Source organism: Ornithodoros turicata, unplaced genomic scaffold, assembly GCF_037126465.1.
Source record: "Ornithodoros turicata isolate Travis unplaced genomic scaffold, ASM3712646v1 Chromosome67, whole genome shotgun sequence".
In the NCBI taxonomy this organism is placed as follows: domain Eukaryota; kingdom Metazoa; phylum Arthropoda; class Arachnida; order Ixodida; family Argasidae; genus Ornithodoros; species Ornithodoros turicata.
In genome coordinates, this window is record NW_026999388.1 from 530,511 (window position 1) to 555,515 (window position 25,005).

General features: G+C 44.2%; 1 protein-coding gene and 1 non-coding gene across 3 annotated transcripts in view; both read left to right on the forward strand.

The window, feature by feature from the left end:
- LOC135374488 (nuclear pore complex protein Nup214-like) overlaps positions 1 to 20,811 on the forward strand; it is a 197,480-nt gene extending 176,669 nt beyond the window's left edge. For both annotated transcript variants that reach the window (XM_064607449.1, XM_064607450.1), the window contains 3 exons: positions 5,823 to 5,956; positions 20,404 to 20,425; positions 20,488 to 20,811. In XM_064607449.1, the coding sequence (XP_064463519.1) occupies positions 5,823 to 5,956; positions 20,404 to 20,425; positions 20,488 to 20,530 (199 nt within the window). In that variant the 3' untranslated portion in view covers positions 20,531 to 20,811. The remainder of the gene's footprint in view (positions 1 to 5,822; positions 5,957 to 20,403; positions 20,426 to 20,487) is intronic.
- Positions 5,592 to 5,664, forward strand: Trnaa-ggc (transfer RNA alanine (anticodon GGC)). The gene has a single exon. It is a non-coding gene; the product is annotated as a tRNA-Ala (tRNA).
- Positions 20,812 to 25,005: the final 4,194 nt, after the last annotated feature.

A 25,005-nucleotide genomic window follows, 5' to 3' on the forward strand; every position in this document is an offset into this window, starting at 1 on the left:
TCACTTCGTTTCGACCCTTTTCGCCATCTGACTGAAGGAGCTGAAACACAGGTATTTGCGTTTTGCGCGACCTGTAGGTGGCGCATCTAACCTCCAACATGGCGGACGTAACCAGGTTGTCACTTAGTTTCGATTTCGAGATTTCTGAACTGCAATGTTGATTCCCGATGCGTTGAAGGCGAACGTGTATTAAACGCTGCTCATATCCTTCTGGCCAGCGTAACCGAGTTGTCCAAAGAGAAGGCTATAGTTGTGGCATGTTTGATCAAACACACTTCATGAAGGTGAAGTTCACGTTTACCGGTTGCGAGGCCGAAATAGCAAGCAGTGAGTGTACTCTGCTGCTGGAATGTCAGAGACATGCAAGCACACGATATCTGTGCTGATGCTCTCTTACAGATAAGATCTTCTAAGTGTGTAGTTTAGAATTTACGGGGTAATGTTGTGTCACTGGTGCACATGTTTTTGGGATTCTTTCTTAATTCTTTCCCCAAGTGATTTGACGCGCTGATTCAAATGCACAGTTACAAAACTGACTTGGTATTCGTTTTCGCACTATCCGTTGCTCTTTCCTGCACATAATGGCTACTCAAGTTTTAAAAAATAAGTTTACAGAAAAATAAGTTCTGTTTTGCCTAGACAAGGTTTTGCTTCCCTTACTGACGTGAGTTGCACAGAAGTGTGCTTCAGAGAAAGAAAAATAACGACGTTCATCAGATATGTAGGCAGTACTGCTCCAAGAGCTCTGCCATACACACACAACCATATTGTAACAGGTTAGCTGATTTCGAGTCGCTCAATCCATCTCTTCCGAGGATGCGTCAACGTAGGCGGTATTCCATGTATGGAAAGAAGAAAACGCGGAAAGACAAACTGCTGTCCCCTCGGCGCGCAAAGTCGCATTGCGGCACAGAACAAAAGTAGTTTGGTTTAATTTGCTGGTCGTTCTCTGCACTGTTTCCTTCATCCATGATTTCAACAGCAAAATACAGGTGCAGGTCAGCGACGCATGCGAAAAGCAGCAACTTCTCCGCAATAGAACGCGGGGTCGGCCGTGTGTACCTGGATCGGCTACTCCCGAGCTTCACCGCTGTGCAGCGTCGATTTGGCAAAAAACGCGAATAGCCGAATGAAACTGTTAGCCATCGTCGTTTTTTTAATTTCCACTGTTTATCTGCAGAGAAATGGACCAAGTGACAGCATAAAATTTTGCGTCATAATACGTCCTGTAACATCTACTTTAGCTTCCCGACAATGTTTATCTCCGTTACAAACTCCAAAGTTTATCTTGGCGAAACCTGTATATGACTGCATATGCACGTGTAGCTGATGGAAGCTAAAAAATGGAAGCTATGACATTTTATTAAGACTAAAAGAACTGAACTTACAAAAATCAGATTTTCTAATGAGTACCCCTTTGTTTCACTCTTCCTGTCACTCTCCCAGATAGCGCAGGTTGAGTAGTCACAGGTCTCACAAGTTGATAGTATAGATTTAGACTTAGATTTACATGTAAGGGGTGACACGTGTACCACCTGGGGTTCTTTTGACGTGCACACGGTGCTAGAAGCAATGGTTACTTCCCCCACATTGCTACCACTTCCGCATTAAGTATTGTTTCAGCTAACTTTGTGGAGAGCCTCTTAATTTATGGATCAAACTTGTAGAGCAATTAAATATGGCAGATCTATTGCCACTGTTGTCCCCTTGCACTTCTGATTAGGTTAAGAAGAAAACTTTGCTCATGTCATGCCATGCGGTATGTGTTCAGCGAAGTCACTCTTTCGGGAAAACTGTTGTGGACAATTTATTTGCACCTGTTCTCGTAGCTTGTCTTGCAGCAAATGCTCAACCACTCACTACACCTTCATTGAAGGAATATGCCTGGGTTTTGTCTCAAACTGCAGTTGCATCGGATGAACATTTGCAACTAAGATTGATAAGTGGCCAGAGCGCCTGCTGTGCCATCTATTTGTTTCGTGCAATGTCCTCGTGTCTGTTTCACCTTAATATGAAGATTTTACATTGGCAACACAAAGCATTTCAACTAGCAAAGTAGTTGTACTCGACCTACATGTAGCGAGGTACCTGAATGTGATGGCTAGCCTTTCTCTGGGTTCAGTCACGAGACTGAAAGGTGTGATCTGACCCACCATCTTCGTTGTCGTCCCTCTTTTCTGATTTGTACAGCGCAAGTGCTGCCAAAATGTCACCATCGTCGTCACCCATGGGATCATCAGCGACTTATCACACCAGTATTGCCGTATTGCCAAAGCGTCTTCTATGATGGATTGTTTTCCTGGCGTTTTTTCACTACAGCTCGTGCGGTGTACGTGCATTGCAAGGCAGAACATGAAATACAGCACAATGTTTTGCCATCCGCCGGAAGCTGCCGTTTACGCAATGGTCCAGGGAAAATGGCGGGCGACTAAACCATGTGATCCCCAGGAGCCATTCACAGCGTCTCCGCTGGCCAGCGCGGGAAACAAGCTGGGGCCCAGTGTGCATGCACAGACCGATCTCCTTTCCCAACCTCTTTCCCCTTCTCTCCTCGGGTTTTTCGTCTCTCCTCTCGTCCTCCCTACCCCCCCAGCCTCGTCCGTTTGTCTTCGGCGCTTGCTGTCTTGCTGTAGAGCAACGATCATGCTGTCCCAAAGCAGAAAATCAAAAAGCGCTGGTGTATGACAAATCAACTTTATTTGTCCTCTGGAACTGCCTCGAAAAAGCTTCAGTACATATCTTTTTACGTCTTGTAACAGGCTTCACTGGAGCTTTAAGTGCTTCGACATCGAAGGGCAGTTCAAAAGCCAATGCTGAGCTATGTGCGTCGTTGTTGCCGATGGCTGCGGGAGAACTAAAACAAAACAAAAAATATATTGATGATCCGTAACTCTGCACGAAAATCACTGCTATGATAGGCAATCGATCTTGATTTCGTATTTGAACACCAAGGCCTTTGTCACGAATGTTCGTAGATCACAGTTAATGAACGGCTGCTAGGGGCATGAGGGGCAACTAGCATAACCACACATAATTTGATTAACGGCATATCAGAAACGTACAAGTTACGGCAATGCACTGCACTATGAAACGCCGCTAACGTACCGAGTGACTCGTAAATGTTGTACGTAATACACTTAACGTGATAAACCTGCATTACTTCCCTTTAGTCACAAAAAAGTAATAAAACTTGTCTTACCGTTCACCTGCAGTACGTCGGAAAGAATGCAGACTTCCTCTCTGACGATTTCTGCGTCCTTTGGAGGTGCAGAGATTCCATGTCATGTTCGTCTTCCCGCTGTTGTGATGATGAGGTGGATGTGCCATTCCGTTCTCACATTAGCAGTTCGCCACAATGTAAATCTAAAGCATTCAAAACCCTCAAACTACCCCCTAGCGTCTGCGTGCACAACGGTTACAGCCCGAGAGAACACGCGTGGCCAGACAGACGCGATGTCTCCTCTGTCGTTTTTCTTTCTCCTCCGTTCAACTGCTTCCGTTGAGCGGTTTGCGCGTTCGGATACTCGCTCCTCAGTCAAATGACTCTCGCCCAATCAGCACGAAGGAAACTGACGCCAGTTTTTTAGACCAATGAGCATCCAAATATTTAGACATATATTGCGCAGCCAATCAGAGATCTTTCACGTACGCGCACCGGTGGCGACAATATTTTGGAGGCGGTGCGTTTCGCTTTTCGGCTGGTTTTGCCAAGCAATGTTCACCAGCACTGTTGTTGCGCTGTGTTTTTTGTTTTCCCAGTGTGATAAGACCATGAACAAAGCAAAACGTCTGCGAGCACATGTTTTTCGTCGCATGTTCTGCTGTTGTTCACCTAGTGTGAGTAGCCTATAAAAGGTTTGTGCGATCACAACACTATGCAGACAGATTGTGGAGGCTTTGGCAGTGTACGATCGAACAATGTGTGACACCACATCTTCTATGCACGACGCAGACACCAATAACCGGATGTTTGACGCGAGAATAAAATGCTGTAGATGTCCTTTGGTGCTGTATTTGTAGTTGTCATCTCTCAAAAAAACTTGCATCCGCATCATAGCGGGACACCTCCCGAAGGTCGTGATTCGTGGCCAGCTGATGCAATACATGAGCACCCACCTTTCTGTTATGCCATGTTATGCACTGGACTGAACAGCACAGAGATTCCTTGCAGTGAAAACAGTTTATGCAACATTCTTACGGAGCCTGGAAAAACGCCGTGATTTTTGTCTGGCATAGTTTCCTGACGTGTCTTGCACTTGCGTCCCCAACAGCAGCGCGGCAACTGATGCCTCATTGCTCAGTTCATTCTTGGTACAGAAGTCCCTTAGTTAGTGCACACATACTACCACAACTTTGCGGGACATCTCTGCTGACGCAAAATCCCTATCATCATACGAGTTTTCCAGTAAGGCTTGCCCTGCTGCTTCGTCGGTGGCTGTTTGCTCGCAGATGCAGATATCGATACCTGTCAAAGGTGTCCGCTGAAGAAACAAAGTTGCTCTCTATAAGATGGTTCCATAGGTTTTGCATGTTGATCGGTGTCTCGTATGGCATGTGTGGCATAATGCAAAGAGGAGATGGGTGATTCACGCTTCGGAATTCGCTGACATATGCGCTCTGTCCTTTAGTGAGTGCACTGTAACCGGTATCCTGCATCGGGATGGACCAACGGTACTATTCCTATACGTGCTGCATTATGTATAGGCGGTCCCGCACTGTAAGCAGTGATGTTATAAGTAGACCCTGAAGCTTTGGGTTTTATATTTTTCCAAATTCGGGGGGTAGAAATCGGGTCAATAAATTGATGTCAAAAATTTGTGCAAATTCGGGCAGAAAAATTACCATCAGATTGAGTTCGGGGAGAAATCGGGCATTATTGTAGAATAAATGTTCACTGTACCGTTTATCCAGAGTGCCAGAAGTAAGGGGCCAGTCGCTTATTTTGTGAGAAACTAGTATGTCGATGCCTTGAGGTGCCTAGCCTAGGTGCAGTTTTGCAGGTAGAAATTTGGTTTAACCCTGGATAGGTGAACCTCAATTCGGGGTGCAAATTCGGGGAAAAATTGGGTTGGGTTCACTGTAATACACTGCAGAGCGAAAATGCTTTGCATAGTGACTCCTTGTTGACAGCTTAACTGATAAGGTGGGGTTTCGAGTCACGTTAAATATCACCTCATTGCTCCAGTGAAGATGCAATCCTGGTTTGTGGCTTTTAAATGTGCCTCACCCTGAGGAAGAAATCACTCCAAAGATGCTGGAATACCAATAATTAAAATATGATGATGCTCATCAGGAACATATTGCTGAACAAGAGAGAACTCATGTTCTGAGGCTGGAGCAACATACAAAGCCTCAAGTGCCTAAGAAATTAATGATGAGCAATGTGGCTTTGTATGTATTTGTCCTTTCTATGTTGTTCCAGACTCAGAACATCAGTTCTCTCATGTTCAACAGTTGCCGCTTGCGTAGATCCCGTCGTATGAATGTGTGTGTGAGTGAGCAAAAACGTAAGAGTGAAAGGAGGATGAGTGAGAGAGAGTGGCTGGTTTCTCCCTTCAGATGATGCGCTCTGGAAGTCACTGAGAAGGCGTGTTAGCTTAGCTCAATTGGTAGAGCCCTGGACTGGCAATCCAGAAGATGTCGGTTCGAGTCCTACAGCTGACTAACCTTTTCAGTAACTTCCATCTTTCACCGTATTGCTGAGATTATGCAAAATTAATGTTAGCCTTGTGTGTTTGGGTTAAACCAAGTGAAACCTGCTTTCTGACCAAAGCAGACTTTCCAAAGTGGAAATTGAAATACAAATGCCTTTCTTTCACCAGATTTGGAAACACTGAAGGCCCGACGTTTGGTTCACTAGCAGCACAAGGTCAGGGTGTGCAACAACAGCAGCAACAGCAAGGCTTGAGCTTCGGCAGCACTTTTGGGAGTAGCCCCACTACTCCTGCTTTTGGATGTAAGTTGCGCTAAGACACTTTTTGGAGCCCTTGTTTTCTGAAAGCTTACTTTACTTCCTCTTTGATTTTCTGCCTCACTATGCTTCATTTGCCCGATCTGTTTCTTGAAAAAAATCATCAGGTGTCCCTCAAGCCTGTTACCTGCCCCGAAGGATAAAGTGGGGGAGTATTAGTATCTGTTCATATTGGCCAGTTGTGTCCCACATTAAACAGGATCCAGCTAGTTTAGTACATGAATGTTGAAATTAGGCTGTTGCCTCAGAGGTCTTTGCTAAATTATGCGAATAATTACATAATCAGACCAAAACAGCGTACAGCAAATACAGTCCCTTCGTTTTATACCTTCTCCCGCATTGTTTTTCTATGCGAGCAACTTAGCAATTATTTGAATACTGTATATACAGGGTGTCCCAGAAAAACGTGTCATTGAATTATAATAAAAAAACTACGCCACCTAGAATCATGCGGTCAACGGCATTGTTCTTATTAGGTTTTTGCCACCTTGTAAAGTTAATGTCATGTACCCCAAGTTTAATTATGCAAATATTTGCGAACTGAACTCAGAAATTTGCCAAGGGAAGGTCACTTTTTTACCCCACAAATACGAAGAGCGTGCCGAATTCACTCAAATTCATGATAATTGACAGTGATATTCACGAGCTATCCCATCGGAAAAAATCGCCGAATATCATGCTTTTCGGAGCACCGGACCATAACACGCGCTGTCTTTCTGAGCGCAATCGCTCGCAGTCCGACAAAAGGAGGTTCAGAAGCCAGCCCACAGAGTGATAGTAGAAAAAGTAACAGTTCCTAAAATTGGGAGAGGGAAAGCATTATCCTAGCGAAAGTCGGAGGTGATAAGCCATGCCTGCGTTATCTCTTTCTGCGATGCCGAGGTGGGCTGGGTTTCCAACCTCCTTTCGTCGGACTGACACAGATTGTGCTGAAAAATTCATCGTGCGCTATTCTGTGCGACCTCCGTAGAGCATGATGTTCGGCTATTTTTTACGATGGGATAGCTCCTGAATATCCCTGTCAATTATCATTAATTTGAGTAAATTAGGCACACTCTTCACATAGGTGGGGTAAAAAAGTGACCTTTACTAGGCAAATTTCCGACTTAAGCTCGCAAAAATTTACATAATTAAACTTACGTTACACGACATTCACATGAGGAGGTGGCAAAAACCCAGTAAGAACAAATACCGTTGACCGCATGACTCTAGGTGGTGTAGTTTTTTTATTATAATTCAATGACACGTTTTCTGGGACACCCTGTATAGAGCCTGAAGTTCTGGGGTTTAACCTGAATTGAAGGTTGCCACTTTAGGGCAATTTTTACTGCCCTTGCAAGCTGAAACATCTGTAAGACCACACACTAGCCTGTTTGGCAGTAGACACGATTACATCAGAGCCAAATTTCTTCCGAATTTAGCATTGTGGGAGTTTTCCCACCCGAATTCGCACGAATTTGGAGCACCCATTTATTTCCCCGGTTTTTACCCTACGCATTTTGATTTTAAAAAAAATCCCGAAAGCTTCAGGGTTTATGTCTACAACCTGTACATATACCACATTAGAGTTGGTTAACTACACAAGAATTGGTTAAGAAATAACAGGGTGATTCCATGTCAGGGCAGACAGGGTGGTCCGGGTCACATTTTCAATTCACCTGAAAATAATATATATGATAGCCCACTGCTCCTGAGGCACGATGGCGCAAAAATAATATTGATGCTTCGAATAGTTATTTTTTTAAAAATCCTCAAAGCGGACCAGGTGGACCGCCCGTTTCGGTCGCATGGCGTTATCTGGCAAGTTTGGTGCCTTGTGGCTCCACCAATACTAGCACGAAAAGGACAACTTGAAGTAACAGTCTGTGAGCCGCACTTCAACCCTGAGGAGTTTTGAGGTTACAGGTGGGCCAGTTTTTTTTTATAAATTCTCAAACATTGACTAAATTACAGTGTTGCCATATTTTTGTCAGCCTTTATCTCAGCAAGTTTTGAGCGCTCAACAATGTGTTTTATATCATTATAATCTACAAGGCGAGTCCTTTCGATTGATGCAGCTCTGATTTCTCTACGTTAAATGGGTCGTGAACCAGAGTCGGTTTCGTTAGGGTCACTCAACAGAAATTGGACAAATTGGAGCGCCCGGTTCTCAAAAACAGCCACTTTAATTTCGACGAAATTTTTGCGTATTGCAGACAATTATGTCGACATTAAGCAGCAATGATTAAATTTTGCTTCAAAGAACCGGCAGAACAAACGCGCTCATTTATGCTGACACCTCTTCACGGCGCAAGGTGAGCGAATGGATTACAAGTTGGCTTCCTGTCTGGGCAACACAGTTTGTTTTTGCATGACGACTGAGATAAGGGATAAAGGGGGAAGAGAAAGGAAAGGTCCCGTCATAAACTTGGGAACATAAGATTATCTTCTTGGGTGGCGGAAGTACTGAAGCTTTTTGACTGTCCTTTTCTCACGATCAGTTTTGTGCAGTTTCGGCTCTCTTAGTTGAGGAGGCAAAAAATTGCTTGCAAGGTTGAGCATGTGACGTACAGGGCTTCCCATGCTTCCATATGTTTCTGAAGCTTCGATGCTAGAACTTCCATGTGGTAAACGCTGTCTTCGCCATGAAACGAGCGTATAGTTCCGAGCGGGTGTTTTGCGCGGAATACAAAGACAGGCACAAAGAAAGAGAACTGTGAGGGACCTGGACTTGGCTGCCCTTAAACTGTTCCTGACAGTCAATGAAGCCAAGGTGAAAAACCGGGCGTGTTGATCTTGCATGACGAACTAGCACTGGGAACGGGACAGAGAGAGGAGACAACAGGACAGGTGCTAGACTTCCAACAAAAGAATTCTCTCCGGAATGCATTGAAGCCAATAATAGAATACGATTTCAGAATCAGTGTGGCATGTTGGTAGAAAATTTCATTGAGATACTTAGGATGTACCTAGATGCAACTTACATTAGTGACGACCAACATTTGTACATCCAAAAAGGGGGTGTATGCATAGGATCATGTGTGGCACCAATTCTTAGTGACATCTTTCTCTCGTATGTTGACCACAGGCTGTATGATGCCCTGTCGTCTCTCGGGGTTGTGAGAGTGTTAAGATATGTAGATGACTATTTGGTGTGGTATCGCAAGAAGGACATCAGTGTTGCTATGTCGGATGAAGAAAAGTGCATTGTTGGGATGTTCCATGAGTTTGGGGGAGGCCTTTCTTTCACTAGTGAGGTACCGGATATTTGCGTTTCCTTGATATCCGGATACACCTTGAGGGTCAACATGTATGTTGGTGTTATGCTCCCAGAAGCAAAAAAGGGCTAGTACCATTCCACTCATCTCATTCAAAGATTGTAAGAAGAGCTGTCTTGAGTAACTGCTTAAATAGTGCCTTGCGCAAGTCCTGCTTCCACCGTGTAAGAGAGGCATATGATTCACAGATTGATCAAGCGCGAAATGCTGGGTATCCATATGAACTCATATTCAATGTGAGTGAGACGTTGCTAAAGACCATCATGGGAGGGAAGGCTCCGGCGAAGAACAGACCTGTAGGGGTACCGGTTGTCATTCCTTATATGCATAAATTGTCCCATAACTTAAAGAAACTTGCAAATAGGCATTCTATTCCTGTGGCACTCTCTGCTCCAGAAAAATTAGGGAAATTGTGTAATATGACTTGCCATAGAAGGAATGTCGGTCATTGTGACATAAAACACCAAAAGAAGTTTGTTCCATGTAAGGCAAATGTGGTGTATGAGATACCGCTGACCTGCGGTAAATCATACATTGGCCAGACGGGGCGATGTTTAAACATTAGGCTAAGGGAGCATGCTGCAACCCTGAGGGGTACCCCGTCCGGTCACTTGTCGGTGCATTGTAACACGTGTGGCTGTTCTCCAAGATTCCCGGAGACAATGATAAAAGGTCGTTCTTGTGATCAGCGTACCAGAGAAATAATAGAGGCATTTGAAATAAGGAAAAATGAGCAACAGTGTGTGAGTCAGGCTTCTATCACTCTGTTTGATAATGAAGTCAAATTCCTAAAAACGTGGGACAAGAAAAAGGATGACGAGTGTGTGGATGACACATTAACCTTCTGAGTGTCATATTTAAAGACGGTACTATGTTGCCAATAAATTCTTTTGTTGGAAGTCTAGCACCTGTCCTGTCGTCTCCTCTCTCTGTCCCGTTCCCAGTGCTAGTTCGTCATGCAAGTCAATGAAGCATCACAGATCGGGGATGACGACTACCTGTGTCACCATTGCTTCCGCTACTTTGAGGAAAATATCGCAACCGCAAGAGAGAATAAGCGTGACTCTTAGACTCCTGACTGTGCATTTGTATGCATTTGTATGCATTTGTATGGAATGGGCAAGCAACTGCCGTGAGGCGCTCTCAGCGTGCAGCACTTACCAAGAGTGTTGTCGCCTTTTCACATTGCTCCCGAACGCAATGTCTACACAGACCATCCAGAAGCTCATCCAAGAGGCCACCAATCACATGATTTTGAAGGCTCGCAAGATCAAAAGTAGGCGAGGGGTATGGGCACAGCCTGAACGATACGAAGGCAAAAAACTGGAGGAAGACGACGTATCCGCAGCGCTCAAGTACTACACAGACGATGATCTCCAGTGCACGCTGCAGAGTCCCAATCAGAAGGATGTTGTGACTGCTGTGATTGAAGACCAAGTCAGAGTGGCCAAACGATACATGACCCGCTCTATTCAAGAAACCTATCGTCTTTTCAAGGAGCAGTACCCGAACGCAAAAATTGGACAATCAAAATTCTACTCCCTACGCCCAAAATGGGTTAGAGAATTAAATTCAGCACACTCTCAGAGGTTAGAGAATCAAAAGGGTTAGAGAGACAAAAGAATTTTCGCTTGTGCATTTCTGCAGGACAAAACAGCAGTCACGGAAGAGTGGACGCTGAGCTGGTGAAGCACTTGTACCTCTGCCGCGATCTGACGGACCAATGTCGCTTACAAGAATGTCAAAACTGCCCTCGTGCGGGAGGAATAACACTGCAGAAACTCGGTATTGACGAGGACGAAGATGTCCGAGTGGTGACATGGGAGGCTGGACAACTGGTGAAAAAGGAACTGGACGCTCTACAATACCTCGATGAAGTGAGACGGTGGACAGCGTCACATGTTACCCACGACTACATCAGGAGCATCCAAAGCACCATAATCCACGATTGCGAAGCATCTCCCCCTTCTGGTACCTGCAGATGGTATCCTGCATTATGACTTTGCCGAAAACTGTACTATCGTTCTACCAGACGAGGTGCAGTCGTACTACCACTGGAGCAAGCAACAGTTGTCTATTTTCACCTGTGTTGTGAAAACACAGCACGAAACAGTTAGCTTTGCTGCAGTGAGTCAAGACCTGTCTCACGACTCTGCACGCGCCTTATTTGCAAGAAAAGCTGTAGAGGGGTGGCTTGACGAGCACTTGCCGATAGCGAAAAATGTTGCGTACATCTCTGATGGCGCGGCAAGTCATTTCAAAAACCGCTTCATGCTGTCTGAATTATGGAAGACGGATTTCCATCAAGTGAGATGGATATTCACGGATTAAGTGCGTGTGACGGTGTCGGTGAAATCGTAAAAAACAACCTAAGGTCTCCTGCAGAGGAAGCGATTATGACCCCACCTGACCTCATTCGCTGCTTGTCACCCAAGCGGGATGGTATCCACCTGCTGCATTTGACATCAGATCAAGTTGGATCATTTTGCACAACAAAGAGGGAGGAATGGTCTGCGGTGAAAAGCGTACCAGGAATACAATCATCGCACTTGTGGGTGAACAGGGCTACCAACGGGGCACGTGAACTGAGTATTGCTAGGACAGCAAAGAGTGAGTTTTAAACCATGGATAACGCCATCCACTAACATGGCGGCATGCACCGCTACTGAAAGTAAATTGTTTGATCCTACCACCGGTTGTTTCTCTATTCTTCACAAGCAACGAAAATTCCGACAGGAATCACCACTGTTTATCGGTAGACATTGGTGGGTACATTAATTACTGGGATGCAAAAGTATTCATGACACGAAAGTAAGCCCCACGGCACTTGGTCAGTATTGTTCGTCGATATAAATTACAGGTCGACAGTTTTCGGGTAAAACCCGATAAAGCCCGTTTTTACCCCCCGATTTACATCAAAATAGTTCGGGTTTAACCCGATAAAACCCGTAAACCGGGCTTGCGAAAGTGCAAACCAAGGACTTGAGCCGCACACGCGCGTACTACGGCAATCGTCACTGACACCGACATGCGCTCCGTCACTGAGCCTCTCCCCCGCGGAGATAAGTTATCTCGGGAACACGTTGCAGTGTAACCCGATGGTGTCATGTGACTAGGAGCAGCCCCCCCCCCCTTTCTTTTGTGTATATAAACATGTTTTGTTTAGTAAAAACTGCCAGTTGAGAGTTAGCAGTCGTCCTGTCTTCTTTGTCCGCGTCTTTGTGCTGCTTACCCATTTGAAAGTTGGCTTCACCTAACACTTACGTGTATTGTGGTCAAGCCCACTTCAACGAATGCTTAGTGTTGCTTTAAGTGGACGTTTATAGATTTAGCGGCACTTTTCGATTCATTTATTTGTGTTGCGGGAAAGCCATCTTTAACCTATGACATCATACACTTTGTTTAGTGATATATTAGGTTAGATTTAGTGCGGCTGTAGCAGCTTGCTTCGCACTCCCAACTTCATTATCGAAGCGGCCATGGCCCTATTAACCTAACCTAACTTCACTAAACAAAATACAGAAACTCTCACTAAACTAACCTAAGACATCATCAACTTGGTTAGTTCAGTGATAAGTTATATTAATGGGGTCATGACAGCTTCCCTTGTCCCTCAAAATCCATTTCAATAATGAGGTGAAGCCGCCTTGCACAGTGGCAACGCCAAACAAAGTAATGCCCTGGTTTTGTACCAAAAATGCCCTGTGTTTTTCACACCCGAAGAAATGTAGTCTGCTACATGAAAGCTTGTGTCAATAAGTAAGTTGAAAACTTCAGTGTTGGATTTTTGTACTGTTAGTGCTTTCCGTGGATGTCGAGGAGACCCTTTCTTGTGCTGTTACCAAAAATAGCAAAGGAATCAAGAAAAATCATGCTAAACAACGAAGAAACAAAGAGTTAAGCGAAGCTCGGCGTTCCTTGAAGTGGGTTTGCCCGCAATACACGGAAGTGTTAGGTGACTGAAGCCAACTTTCAAATCTTGTAGGGAGTATCTTAGAAACAAAATACAGAAGCCGACACTGAAGATTTTTGTTTAAGTTTAATTTGTACAAGCTTTCGCGTGGAGGTATCTTGTGGAGGGAGTATCTTGTATCAGCAAAGTACGCGGAGTAGTAAAGAGGATGTAGCAACAGCCAACGATATACGAGGCATACCAACGCGAGCGCGAGCATGCTCTCAATGCTCATCGATGGATGATGCTTTACTGAACATGCAACTTATTCTTTCTATAAACAGGGGCCAGTGCAAGCCTTAGTGGTTATACAGTGAGTTATCGACCAGTTTCTTAATAAATATTCTTTCATTTAATTTCAACACTCCACAGACCGACTGCTGTGGCGTTGCTCATTTATTTATTATTTATTTAGTAATACTACTCCGCACCGAAGGTGCTATAGTAGGAGTGCTCACGCACGACAGGTAGCATGGACAAGGTGCATCAATATAAAAGCTCAGAAAAACAGTAAGAGCCTATTTGGGCTCGCCATACATCATGATTAAAAAGCTTGACAATGTGTCACATTCAACGATGTTTTGCGGAAGTGAATTCCATTGCGAGATAGCACGTGGAAAGAAAGAGTTTTTAAACACGTTGATATTACAGTGTGGCTCAGTCGAGTTCTCCCAGATTCTTTAAACGATAGGAAATTTTCAGCGTTTGTGTTAAGTCTTCCGTTGAGCAGTAGCCAAAACACTTTCATGCTCAGCATTTCAACTCTCACAGGTAATGGAGTAAGGTCTGCGTCATGTAACAGTTGAGTGGGCGAATCGTATCTACCAAATTTATTGAAGACAAACCTAATAGCTCTTCTCTCAACCATTTCAAGTTCTCGCCTTTTTATTTGTTCTTCTGGGTACCATGCTGGTGAACAGTACTCGATTATTGGTCTAATAAGTGTAGTGTATGCCACCAATCGAACTTTACATGGTGCATGCCTTAGAGTACGACGAATTACGTTCAACTTCCTAAGAGACTTCCCTTTTATATATTCTACATGTTGTTTCCACGATAGCTTACTATCTACAATGACACCCAAATATTTGTGTTGGTCTACATGTTGCAACTGAAAGTCTCCGAGGTAGTAGTTCAATTTTAACATGTTTTTCTTCAGCCCTATAGACATAACCACTGACTTTTTTACGTTGATGTTCATTTGCCATTCTCGGCACCACCGCTCTATACCTGGCAAAGCAGTATTTAAGACTGTGACAGTATTTAAGCCTAAGACAAACTGGTCCTCTGATGTGGATATGCATCGGTACAAAATACAGTCATCAGCAAAGAGTTTGATGTTACACGGTACTGAATCGGTTAAGTCGTTTATGTATAGAAGAAATAATAGTGGTCCTAAGACAGTTCCCTGAGGGACACCTGACAGCACATTTTGCGTATTTGAACAGGTCTCTTGAAAGAAAACAAACTGTTGCCTAGACGTTAAGTATGCAGATATCCAAGACGTTAACTTGTGATTTTGAAAGATATTCGCAACTTTCATTATTAGTTTCGAATGTGACACCTTATCAAATGCTTTTTCAAAATCGATAAAGATGACATCACATTGTTTTCTTTCGTTGAGACACGACGCCCAGTCATGCACAGCCTCGATTAACGGCAATGTTGTAGACGACCCCTTTCTAAAACCAAACTGGTCACTGCTCAATATTTTATTTCTATCTAAGTATTCCACCATTTGTTTGAATAATAAGTGTTCCATTACCTTAGAGCATGCAGAAGTCAATGAAATGGGGCTCACGATCTCAGTTGTCTCGCGATGTAAACCCCCAATTATTAATTAATTAATTTCAACGCATAATTTTTTTTTTCACCCGAAAATACATCACTTCTCAGTATATCACCCGATTTTACCCTGTTTGTTAGGTCCTGATTTTCAACCCGATATTTACCCCCCGATTTTCACAAAAAATAAAACCCGAAAACTGAGGGCCCTACATATGAACAAGATAGTAAAGGGAATGCGCAGGACAGTTTAGTTAACCAAGAATTATGTGCTTAGTAATGTATTGCAGGTCGGCTGATGAGCTGACGGCCGCAAGTGAAGATACAGGGACATTTCCTGACCATCGTGGAGTCACGAAGCGAGTATGCGCTCACCTTGCCGCATAAACGAGCGCGTTTGTTCTGCCGGTTCTTTGAAGCAAAATTTAATCATTGCTGCTTAATGTCGACATAATTGTCTGCTATACGCAGAAATTTCGTCGAAATTAAAGTGGCTGTTTTTGAGAACCGGGCGCTTCAATTTGCCCAATTTCTGTTGAGTGACCCTAACGAAACCGACTCTGCTTCGGGACCCATTTAAGGTAGGGAAATGAGAGTAGCATCATTCGAAAGGACACGCCTTGTAGATTATAATGATATAAAGCACATTGTTGAGCGCTCAAAACTTGCTGAGATAAAGGCTGACAAAAATATGGCAACACTGTAATTTATTCAATGTTTGAGCATTTATAAAAAAAAAACTGGCCCACCTGTAACCTCAAAACTCCTCAGGGTTGAAGTGCGGCTCACAGACTGTTACTGTACCTCAAGTTGTCCTTTTCGTGCTAGTATTGGTGGAGCCACAAGGCACCAAACTTGCCAGATAACGCCATGCGACCGAAACGGGCGGTCCACCTGGTCCGCTTTGAGGATTTTTAAAAAAATAACTATTCGAAGCATCAATATAAGTTTTGCACCATCGTGCCTCAGGAGCAGTGGGCTATCATATATATTATTTTCAGGTGAATTTAAAATGTGACCCGGACCACCCTGTCTGCTCTGACATGGAATCACCCAACATGCAAAAAATGTGGAGAACTGTCAAGAACCTGGCATTTGGTGATGCATCGCATCCCCCTCCTACAGAAGTAACTATTAATGCAGTGACGTACACTGGAAAAACTCTAGCTGATAAAATCAATGATCATTTCATTAATGTGGGAGCAGCCGATGATATTGGCACACGCAGTGTACGTCATAATAATTTGAGCATTAATGGCCGGCAAGTTCGGTTTTTTATCTCTAGTCACAGTTTCTGAAGTTGAAAGCATACTGCGATCATTAGATAATTCATCAGCTGGTGGCGTCGATAATATCAAGGCGTTGCCTATTAAGTACATAATACCTCTTATCAGTGATAAGCTTTGTATATCTGTAACTGTGTCTTGAAAACAGGAGTTTTTCCAGACCTATTAAAAACTGCTAAAGTTACCATCATAAGTAAAGGAGGCAATGAAAATGATCTTAACAATTACCGCCCCATTTCTGTCTTACCCTTGTTTTCAAAGGTAATCGAAAGAGTTATCAATGATAGGCTCTCAAAGTACCTCTCGAAGCACCATATCATATCAGACGCCCAGTTCGGATTTCAAAAAGGAAAGTCATCTGAAGCCGCATTAATTTCGGTCAGAGATAAGATGATGCAAAATATCGAAGACAAGCTGTATACTGTAGGGTTGTTCCTAGACTTACAAAAAGCTTTTGATTCTGTTCAGCATGACATCTTGCTTGGAAAATGTTATTTGTACGTGGTACGCCGCATGACCTAATAAAAAGTTATCTATCGCAACGCTCTCAGTACGTCAAAGTAGACTGTATCGAATCCAACAGGCGGATACAGATTTTCACATCTGTATGGAACACCATATCAGATATGATGTTCCGCATAAACGATATAGTTAATATTCCAAATACTCCGGATATCGTCCTGTATGCTGATGACACTGACGTATTTTTCGCTAATAGTAACTTGGCAGAACTTTGCACAACTATAAATAACTATCTGGAGGACCTCTCTATGTGGTTGTCAGCAAATCTGCTCAGAATGAATACTAATAAGACCAAATTCGTTATCTTTAGGCCTATTAACAAAACACTTTCTCGCTACGCGTCAACTGGATGCAACTTATGCAAGTTAGTGAGACTAAGCTTTTAGGTGTTTGGTTCCAGGAAAACTTTGTCACCCACTTGGTCCAACAACTTTCGAGATCAATTGGGGCTCTGTGCCGCATTAGAATGTTGTTACCAAGATGGTTGATTAGGGACACTCATATACTCAAAGCTTTATTACTGCTTATTGATCTGGGGTAACACGAGGCGTGAGAATCTACATAAATTGCATGTACTGCAAAGGAGGGCAGTGCGACTCATCACCAATGCCAACTTTTTTACTAGCTCCACAGAACTTTTTGCGAATGCACGTGTTTTAACTGTACCTCACATGTTCATTCTGAAACTAGGAATTCATATTCGCAAGTTGTTAAAAGATGGAAAAACAGACTTTTCTACGAGAATCTCGCCGTATAATATAAGAGAAAGCAGGAAGTGCATTGTACCAATGATTCGAACAAACCACGGCAAACAGGCTTTGCCGTATGTAATAGCACTTTTTATGAATAAGTTCAAGTTTTTTGGACCCCCGTTGTACACAGACCCAGCGTGTACTCCGATCACATTTAGAATCTGACATCAATATCAGTCTATTATGACATAAGATTGACCCGTCGCACGTTGCCATGTGTACTTGATATGTTTTGTCATGACTTGTAGTTAAAATAACCAGAAATTTTATGAAATACAATCCTAGAAATTATATTACACCGACTGCATGCCATGTTATGTTATGCATGTTATCTATGTTATTTCTGTTACTGTTATTGTTGTTTCCTGGTCCAGGTACCTCGTCAGGCTTATGCTTTTTGTACCTGGCCCACATTTCTGCGGAAATGAAAATAAAAAAATAAATAAAAATAAAAAAACCGAATCTGTTGTGACAAAATGTCACAACCACGAGCCCAGTGTTGACTACATCCAGAGGACATTAGTAGTATCTGCAAATAAATACAGTCATGTCTCAATTATCTGGACACCTCGGGAGTAATTTCAGGATAACCGCAACAACCAAGTTCCCGGGGAAACATTTGGGAGACCTCTTTATAGCTCCAGAAAACAAAAAGAGGAAAAGATCGCAACAATTCGTGAGCTGCTCGAAATTAAGGCACGCCTGTGATAGAATTTTGGTCACAGCCACGATACCCTCTGCGTCGCCCTGCTGTTCAAAGCACTTTAATGTCCCAGAAAGTTGGTCCCACGCGCATGTTTTTGTCTTTTTGCAAATGCCTTTGGCATAGGCCAAAAGACAAGTGATGCTTTCAGATGGTTGGACAAAAGACAGGATGCTTTCAACTCCGGATAAGTGAGACATGACTGTAAATAAATAAATAAATATGACAAAAAGCACTCTTATTCTCAATTATTATTCGAGTTTTACGAGAGTACAAAGAGCATTGCAATACTTCCTGTGCCGTTCAGGAGAGCTCAAAACAGCAAGTTTTGTTTGAACCGTACCTTCCGAAGCTGCAGGCACAGAATGTTACCCATTACTTTCCAGAACCAAAGTTTAACGAAGATAGTCGCTGTCCATAGTTGATAAGCTATCCAAAGCTTTGTCCAGACTGGGTTACCAACTGATTCATGTGCCGAAAAAATGTTGCCGATCGCTACCTCAAACTTTCGTTAATGCTGTACTGCTTTTTAAGAACTGTTCGCTGTTGAGAGTGAGCAAATGCATTGAACTCTATGTGCGTTTACCGGGTTACCAGATGACTCGGTTGAATTTGGTTCTTGAGGGATTTCGTTATTTAAAGAGGAAAGTGACATAGAAGCGAGTGCACGGCTTCCATAGCAAAAGTTATGGGATGGATGCCAGATCTGGCAATGTCAATAACCAATGAGAACTCCTCCTTCTCACGTGTGATGCTGTGAGAAAGACAGAGACTGGGCTCTAGAGCCTTCTGGTTAAACTTTGTTAAACTGGCTGTGCTGTCGTATTTTTTTGCCCAAGTTTTGTGGCAAACCTTCAAGTATATTAACCCCCTGTCCTCCATTCCTTTCTCTCTCTCCATGTCTGTAACCAGATTTGGCTCATAGCCACAGTTGGTTCATGGCACTGATACAGCATGACGCATGCATAACATGTATACAGGGTGTCCCAGAAAACGTGTCATTGAATTCTAATAAAAAAAACTACGCCACCTAGAATCCTGCAATCAACGGCATTTGTTCTTGCTAGGTTTTTGCCATCTCCCGACGTGCATGTCATGTAACCTAAATTTAATTATGTAAATGTTTTGCGTTTTTACCTCACCAGCATGAAGAGTGTGTCGAATTTACTCAAATTCATGATAATTGGCAGTGCTATTCAGCATCTATTCTATCGGGAAAAATAGCCGAGCATCACACTTTTCGGGGCACTTCGGTATAACGTGCGAGGACTTTTTGAGCGCAAACGCTGTCAGTCCAACAAAAGTAGGTTGGAAACCCAGCCCACAGAGTGATAGTAGAATAAGTGAGAGCTCTTGACATTGGGAAGGTATGATCCTAGCTGAAGCCGGCTATGTCGGGGTTATCTCTCTCTGCCGTGCCGATGTGGGCTGGTTTTCCAACCTCCTTTTGTCGGACTGACAATGATTTCGCTGAAAACTTCGTCGCGTGCTATCCTGTGCAAGCTCCGTAGAGCATGATTTTCGGCTATTATTTCCGGTACGATAGCTCCTTAATATTCCTGTCAATTATCATGAATTTGAGTAAATTTGGCACGCTCTTCACATTGGTGGGGTAAAAAAGTGATCTTTACTTGGCAAATTTCCGAGTTCAGTTTGCAAAAATTTACATAATTAAGCTTAGGTTACATGACATGCGCATCAGGAGGTGGCAAAAAACTAGTAAGAACAAATGCCGTTGATGGCATGATTCTAGGTGGCGTAGTTTTTTTATTAAAATTTAATGACTCGTTTTCTGGGACACCTTGTATAGAGTCAATGTGAAAAACTTGATGAGGCGAAGGATAATGGAAAGTGGGGGAATATGGCATGTACAGTTTTTATACAAGTAATGACCAACTCTATCTGTTCAATGACAGGCTAGTATGTGGTTGCAGATGCAGCAGATACTTATACCAATGTGTTGGTCCTAAGAACTGAGATGATGAAGCGTTTTCTCTATCTGCTTAATACACGTTGTTGATGCAGATCCAGGTGAAATATGAAAATTCATGGACTGGAACTGCAATGGGAAAGGAAACAAATATAACAAAACATTACAGAGTTGATGAAAGCTTGTGTAACAGCATTCTATGTCGAGAGAATATGTATTTAATTGAGATACGTTCTTTTTTGAAGCTCCTGGATTTGGTGACCAAAGGTGAGAATTTTTCATACACTTTCTGCATATTCTGACTTGTAAAGCTCACACTCTTTAAACAGTGCTCCAAGGCAGACATCAGCGTTTTCACAGTGGAGGCAGTGAGGATATCTGAGGATGGTGGCCAACAAGATATCATGTTTGAAGCATTATTCCGTCATACACGTTGGGGTATGCAACGCGTATAACACTGGTTAAATTCAAATGTGTCAACTAGCTGTAAAGCTAGAATAGACAAATTATGTCTTATATTTTACAATCAACCAGATGTATAGCCATATACGGATTTATGGATACGGATATATATATGGTTTTGCATCTCAGGATGAAAAATGTGAATGAATTTCAATGTTTCCATATCCCTAATAAAGCATTTGCCATACGTACATGTGACGTTGTTAAGTGCTATGAATGTGCCAGTGTTGCACAGCAGAAGATTATGAGTGGTTTGCTGGGGCATTGTAAATGAATCGCACTGTTTACTTTGCAAGTGCTGCATGATGCAAGCAAGAGAGCTCTCTGCATAGGAGGAGGGCTGGTGTTGGGGAGTCAACTAATAACCGTACAATTTAATTGGGATAGGACCGTTGTCTGAGAGACAGGTGCAATGGCTTTGTCCTATGGCATAAACACACATGGTACCCAGCAGGGTGGCTCACAAGTGCCTCATGGTGCTGTAAACATGAGCTCAGACCCTGGGCCCGCTTGCACGAAACACTTCTCGGTACAGTCCTCAACGCTCGCCTTCCTCAAGCATTTCCGTCCTGAACTGAGGAATTTATCGGATGCAGCAGAAAGTGGCTTGCACGAACGCTTTGAGAGATGTCCTAAGTTGAGTGGATTGTGACTAGGAACTTCCGGCAGGCTGTTATTGGTGGAACGGACTTCAAAAGCTCCTCCTCGGAAAACACTGCGTCATTTTGCGTTTAGACCAACCAGCGATCGCATTGAGCGGAGCTGTCGTCTGTTTCTGGTATCACCCTATGAAATTTTGCGAGTCCACAAGAGCGAGCGATTGTTTTATTTTCACTCTCATGCACGTATAAGGTGTTATTCGTACTTTTTGCGAATAAATGAACCTCACACTACCTAGTGTCTCTTTCGTATGTCTCAGTGTTCAGGAGACAGTCGTTCCAAACTGGTAATAGCAATCAGGCTTTATTATATACATTGGTTTTATATTGGTTTCCGTTTCATTTGCGATGGAAGTGACATAAAGACATTCACACAGTCCTACATCCAATCAACCTGTACGAGGAGCATGACCTCCACCACTGGAATTATCAAATGGAGCAAGAACAACTTCATGCAGTAGATGAGACAATTAAATGTAGAACGACGAACACAGCACCGCACGACAGGTTGTCGCATCGTGTACGTTGATGATGTCACCCACTGTGATAAAAAGTTTCCAGTAGCCAGGAACTGCAGTGTCAGCACCATTTGTAGCGACGACGGGAGTGACTGGCTCCGACGGGTCGCAGGCTCGATGTCGGGAGCAACGAGGGATGTTATGAAAAGTATTCCATCCCTCGTAAACCCGAATTGCCGTTGCAGCTCACCTTCATCTAGATATATAGCCCAAATGATTTTGACGGTCTCTGTAGACTCGCAGCCGCGACAACGAGAGCGCAAGCCGATGACGACGTCGCAGCATCAACGCGATCCATGGTAGTGCTAGCGTAAATGACGGTAGAAACAGCTGTGAGCGAGCTTCCTCAGCCCTTCCGGCGCCACCGTCCTACCTTCCTCATGGCTACGATCCTCAACTTGTTTCGTGCAAGCCACTTTCCCGCTTGAGGACATCACAGACACAGAGGAAGGAAAGTGCCGAGGAGCGTCCCGGAGTGTCCTCAAAGTGTTTCGTGCAAGCGGGCCCTGGTCAAGTGTGTACGACCATGATAGCAGTGATTAAGGGCTGTACAATTAATGTATCGAATTTGGTCGCATGTGTGGTTGGAAGAATGAATTCTGGAAGATAATGACAGTGAAAGCAGTGGCTATAAAAATAGAACCCATCCGATAGCACCCTGGAACATGTTCTAAAGGGACGACCTGCTTTATTAGGGAGCAACTGTCTCACTTGACTACCACTGTAGCACCCAGGGGCAGATTTTTCTTAGGGGTGGTTCCAGCCTTCACCAGCATTGTAGGTACAGATCCACCCCTGATAGTACCTTTGTTAGGATGTGAATATTCATACTTGTAAAGGTAACAGTAACCTAAGGGCAAGGATGAAAACTGGATGCACCAAGTCTACTCCTCTGACGTCATCAGCTTAGAGGGCGCACATGAACCCACCATGCCAATGCTTCACATTCCCTTACCCGTTCGCCGCATCATCTTAGCTGGCATTTACACGGGGACACTTTTCCCAGAGCGCTCCGTCGTCTGCTCTCTCCGCAAGGGGGCGCTTTTACCTAGAATTACTTAGGGCGTTTATGTTTATTCGCTCGGAGCAAAGCCCGAGCTGAGCGGAAGTGCATCACCGAACCGGAAATCGATCTGTCGGGTGTAAAGCAAGGAGAAAATTACCAGTTCTGACGAATGGTACTTACCTGAAGTTAGAGCAGGAATTATACGATGTATAGGGAGACACTTACTATCAGGGTTTACAACTGCTTCTTCCCATTTTTTGTGCGTCGGAGCTCAAGTTCAAAGCTAAATGATTGAAATCGGGGATCCCAGATGGCGCTGCCACTCCCATCATATATAGTGTCACTTCCCTAATCCTTACCCGTCTTTCCTCTTGCCGACTGAGGAGGAGATGGAGGTACATACGAGAGACAGTACGAGGGTATGCACAACTACATTTATTGGCCATAGGAACGAGGTAGGTTAGACCGATGGCCTGAGGTCATACTCTGCCTCGACCTGTCAGGAGAGAAGAATACAAAAGTATGAGTAAACAGGGTGTGTAAGGGTGGGACACATAACCACGGGAGGGCACACCTCCTGATAGTAAGTGTTTCCCTATACATCGTATAATTCCTGCTGTAACTTCAGGTAAGTACCATTTGTCAGAACTGGTAATTATACTTCTGTATATGTCGCCACTTACTATTAGGGTTTACAACTGCTGGTTCAAAGCTGTGTGCACACCTGAGATAGCACCTGAACCCCGAAGCTAGTCCTTGAGCGAGCCTCACGCGTGTAGAAACGATCGAATGTAGTGTCAGAAGACCAGTCAGCAACTTTGAGTATCTCAGAGACAGGAACCCCCCTATCTAGTGCTTTGGATGTTACTGCACCCCTAGTAGAGTGTGCTTGAAAGATGCGGGTGTCAATACCCGCAATATTCAGGACCCGTTTTAGCCAATTTGCAATAGTATCGAGGCAGGCTTATACGGCTTCTGGGTTGTCAGAAGGAGCTGAGGACAGCTGCTCCGATGGGGGAGGGTGCGTGCTATATATGATTGCAGGCAGAGCACAGGACAAAGAAGAGGTTCCTGTGGCAAGGCAGGAATAAAAAGGGAAGGTGCAGTCCCTGAGGGCCTGGATGTTTTCCGTAACCCATTGAGAGCTACATCCCAGCCCAAAGCTTGTCGTCTTATACTCTCTGTAGACAACAAACGTAGGTCTGCCGAGCGGCCAGCCATAGCAAGGGCTAGGAGCATGGTCAATTTGTAAGTTAAAAGGCGTAAGGGGAGGGAGCTGTCTGAGCCGAGATGTAAGAGGTGACCACAGGCCAAGTAGTGGTATATTTTGGGAGAGGGGGATTAAGCAGACGAGACACAGAAGGGTGCTCGCCTAAAGGATACCCTACCGATAATCTGGGACAGGGCGGACCGATAGCAGTTGATCGTTCTATAAGGCCAAAAAATTCAGGACTGCTGTTATAGGGGGAGAAAGGGAATCCATCGACCTTGTACTGCACCAGCTGTCCCACTTTCGCCAGCAAGCGCTGTAAACAAGCTTTGTGCCCCTACGCCATGATGCTGAGATAAGCTCGGCAGCTTCTCCCGAAAGGCCTGGGTCTGTGAATGGTCGCTGGTCACTTTCCATACCGCCAGGCGAAGGCCCTGTCCCAACAGTGGATGAGCTACACCCTGGGAGTTCTGTAGAAGGTCTGGAAGTGGAGGAATTAGACGAGGCTCCTGGCATGAAAGACGCAGGAGGGACGGATACCATGGCTGAGAGGGCCAGATCGGGGTTACTAGGACGAGAGTGGATTGTGACTCGCACATTTTCTGAAGGCAACGGCTTATTAGGCTGAAGGGGGGGAAAGCATAGAGACCTGGTCCCGACCAGGGCTGGCTGAAGGCGTCCACACCTGCTAACCCTGGATTCGGTTTCCAACTGAAGTAGTGTGGCACCTGGAAGTTCAATAGGTCTGCAAACAGGTCTACCAGAATTGGTCCCCACAGCTTCACGACTTTGCGGAATATTAAGGGATGCAGTCTCCAGCTGCTGCTGTCGAACCGAAAAACGTGAAACGTGAGGCTCGGTCCGCCACCACATTCAGACTCCCTGGGATGTATTGCGCCTGCACTGTCAGGCCACGATTGAGACACCAAGAGCATAGCTCGAGTGCTACCTGATTGAGGCGTGAGGAACGGGTGCTCCCCATCCGATTGATG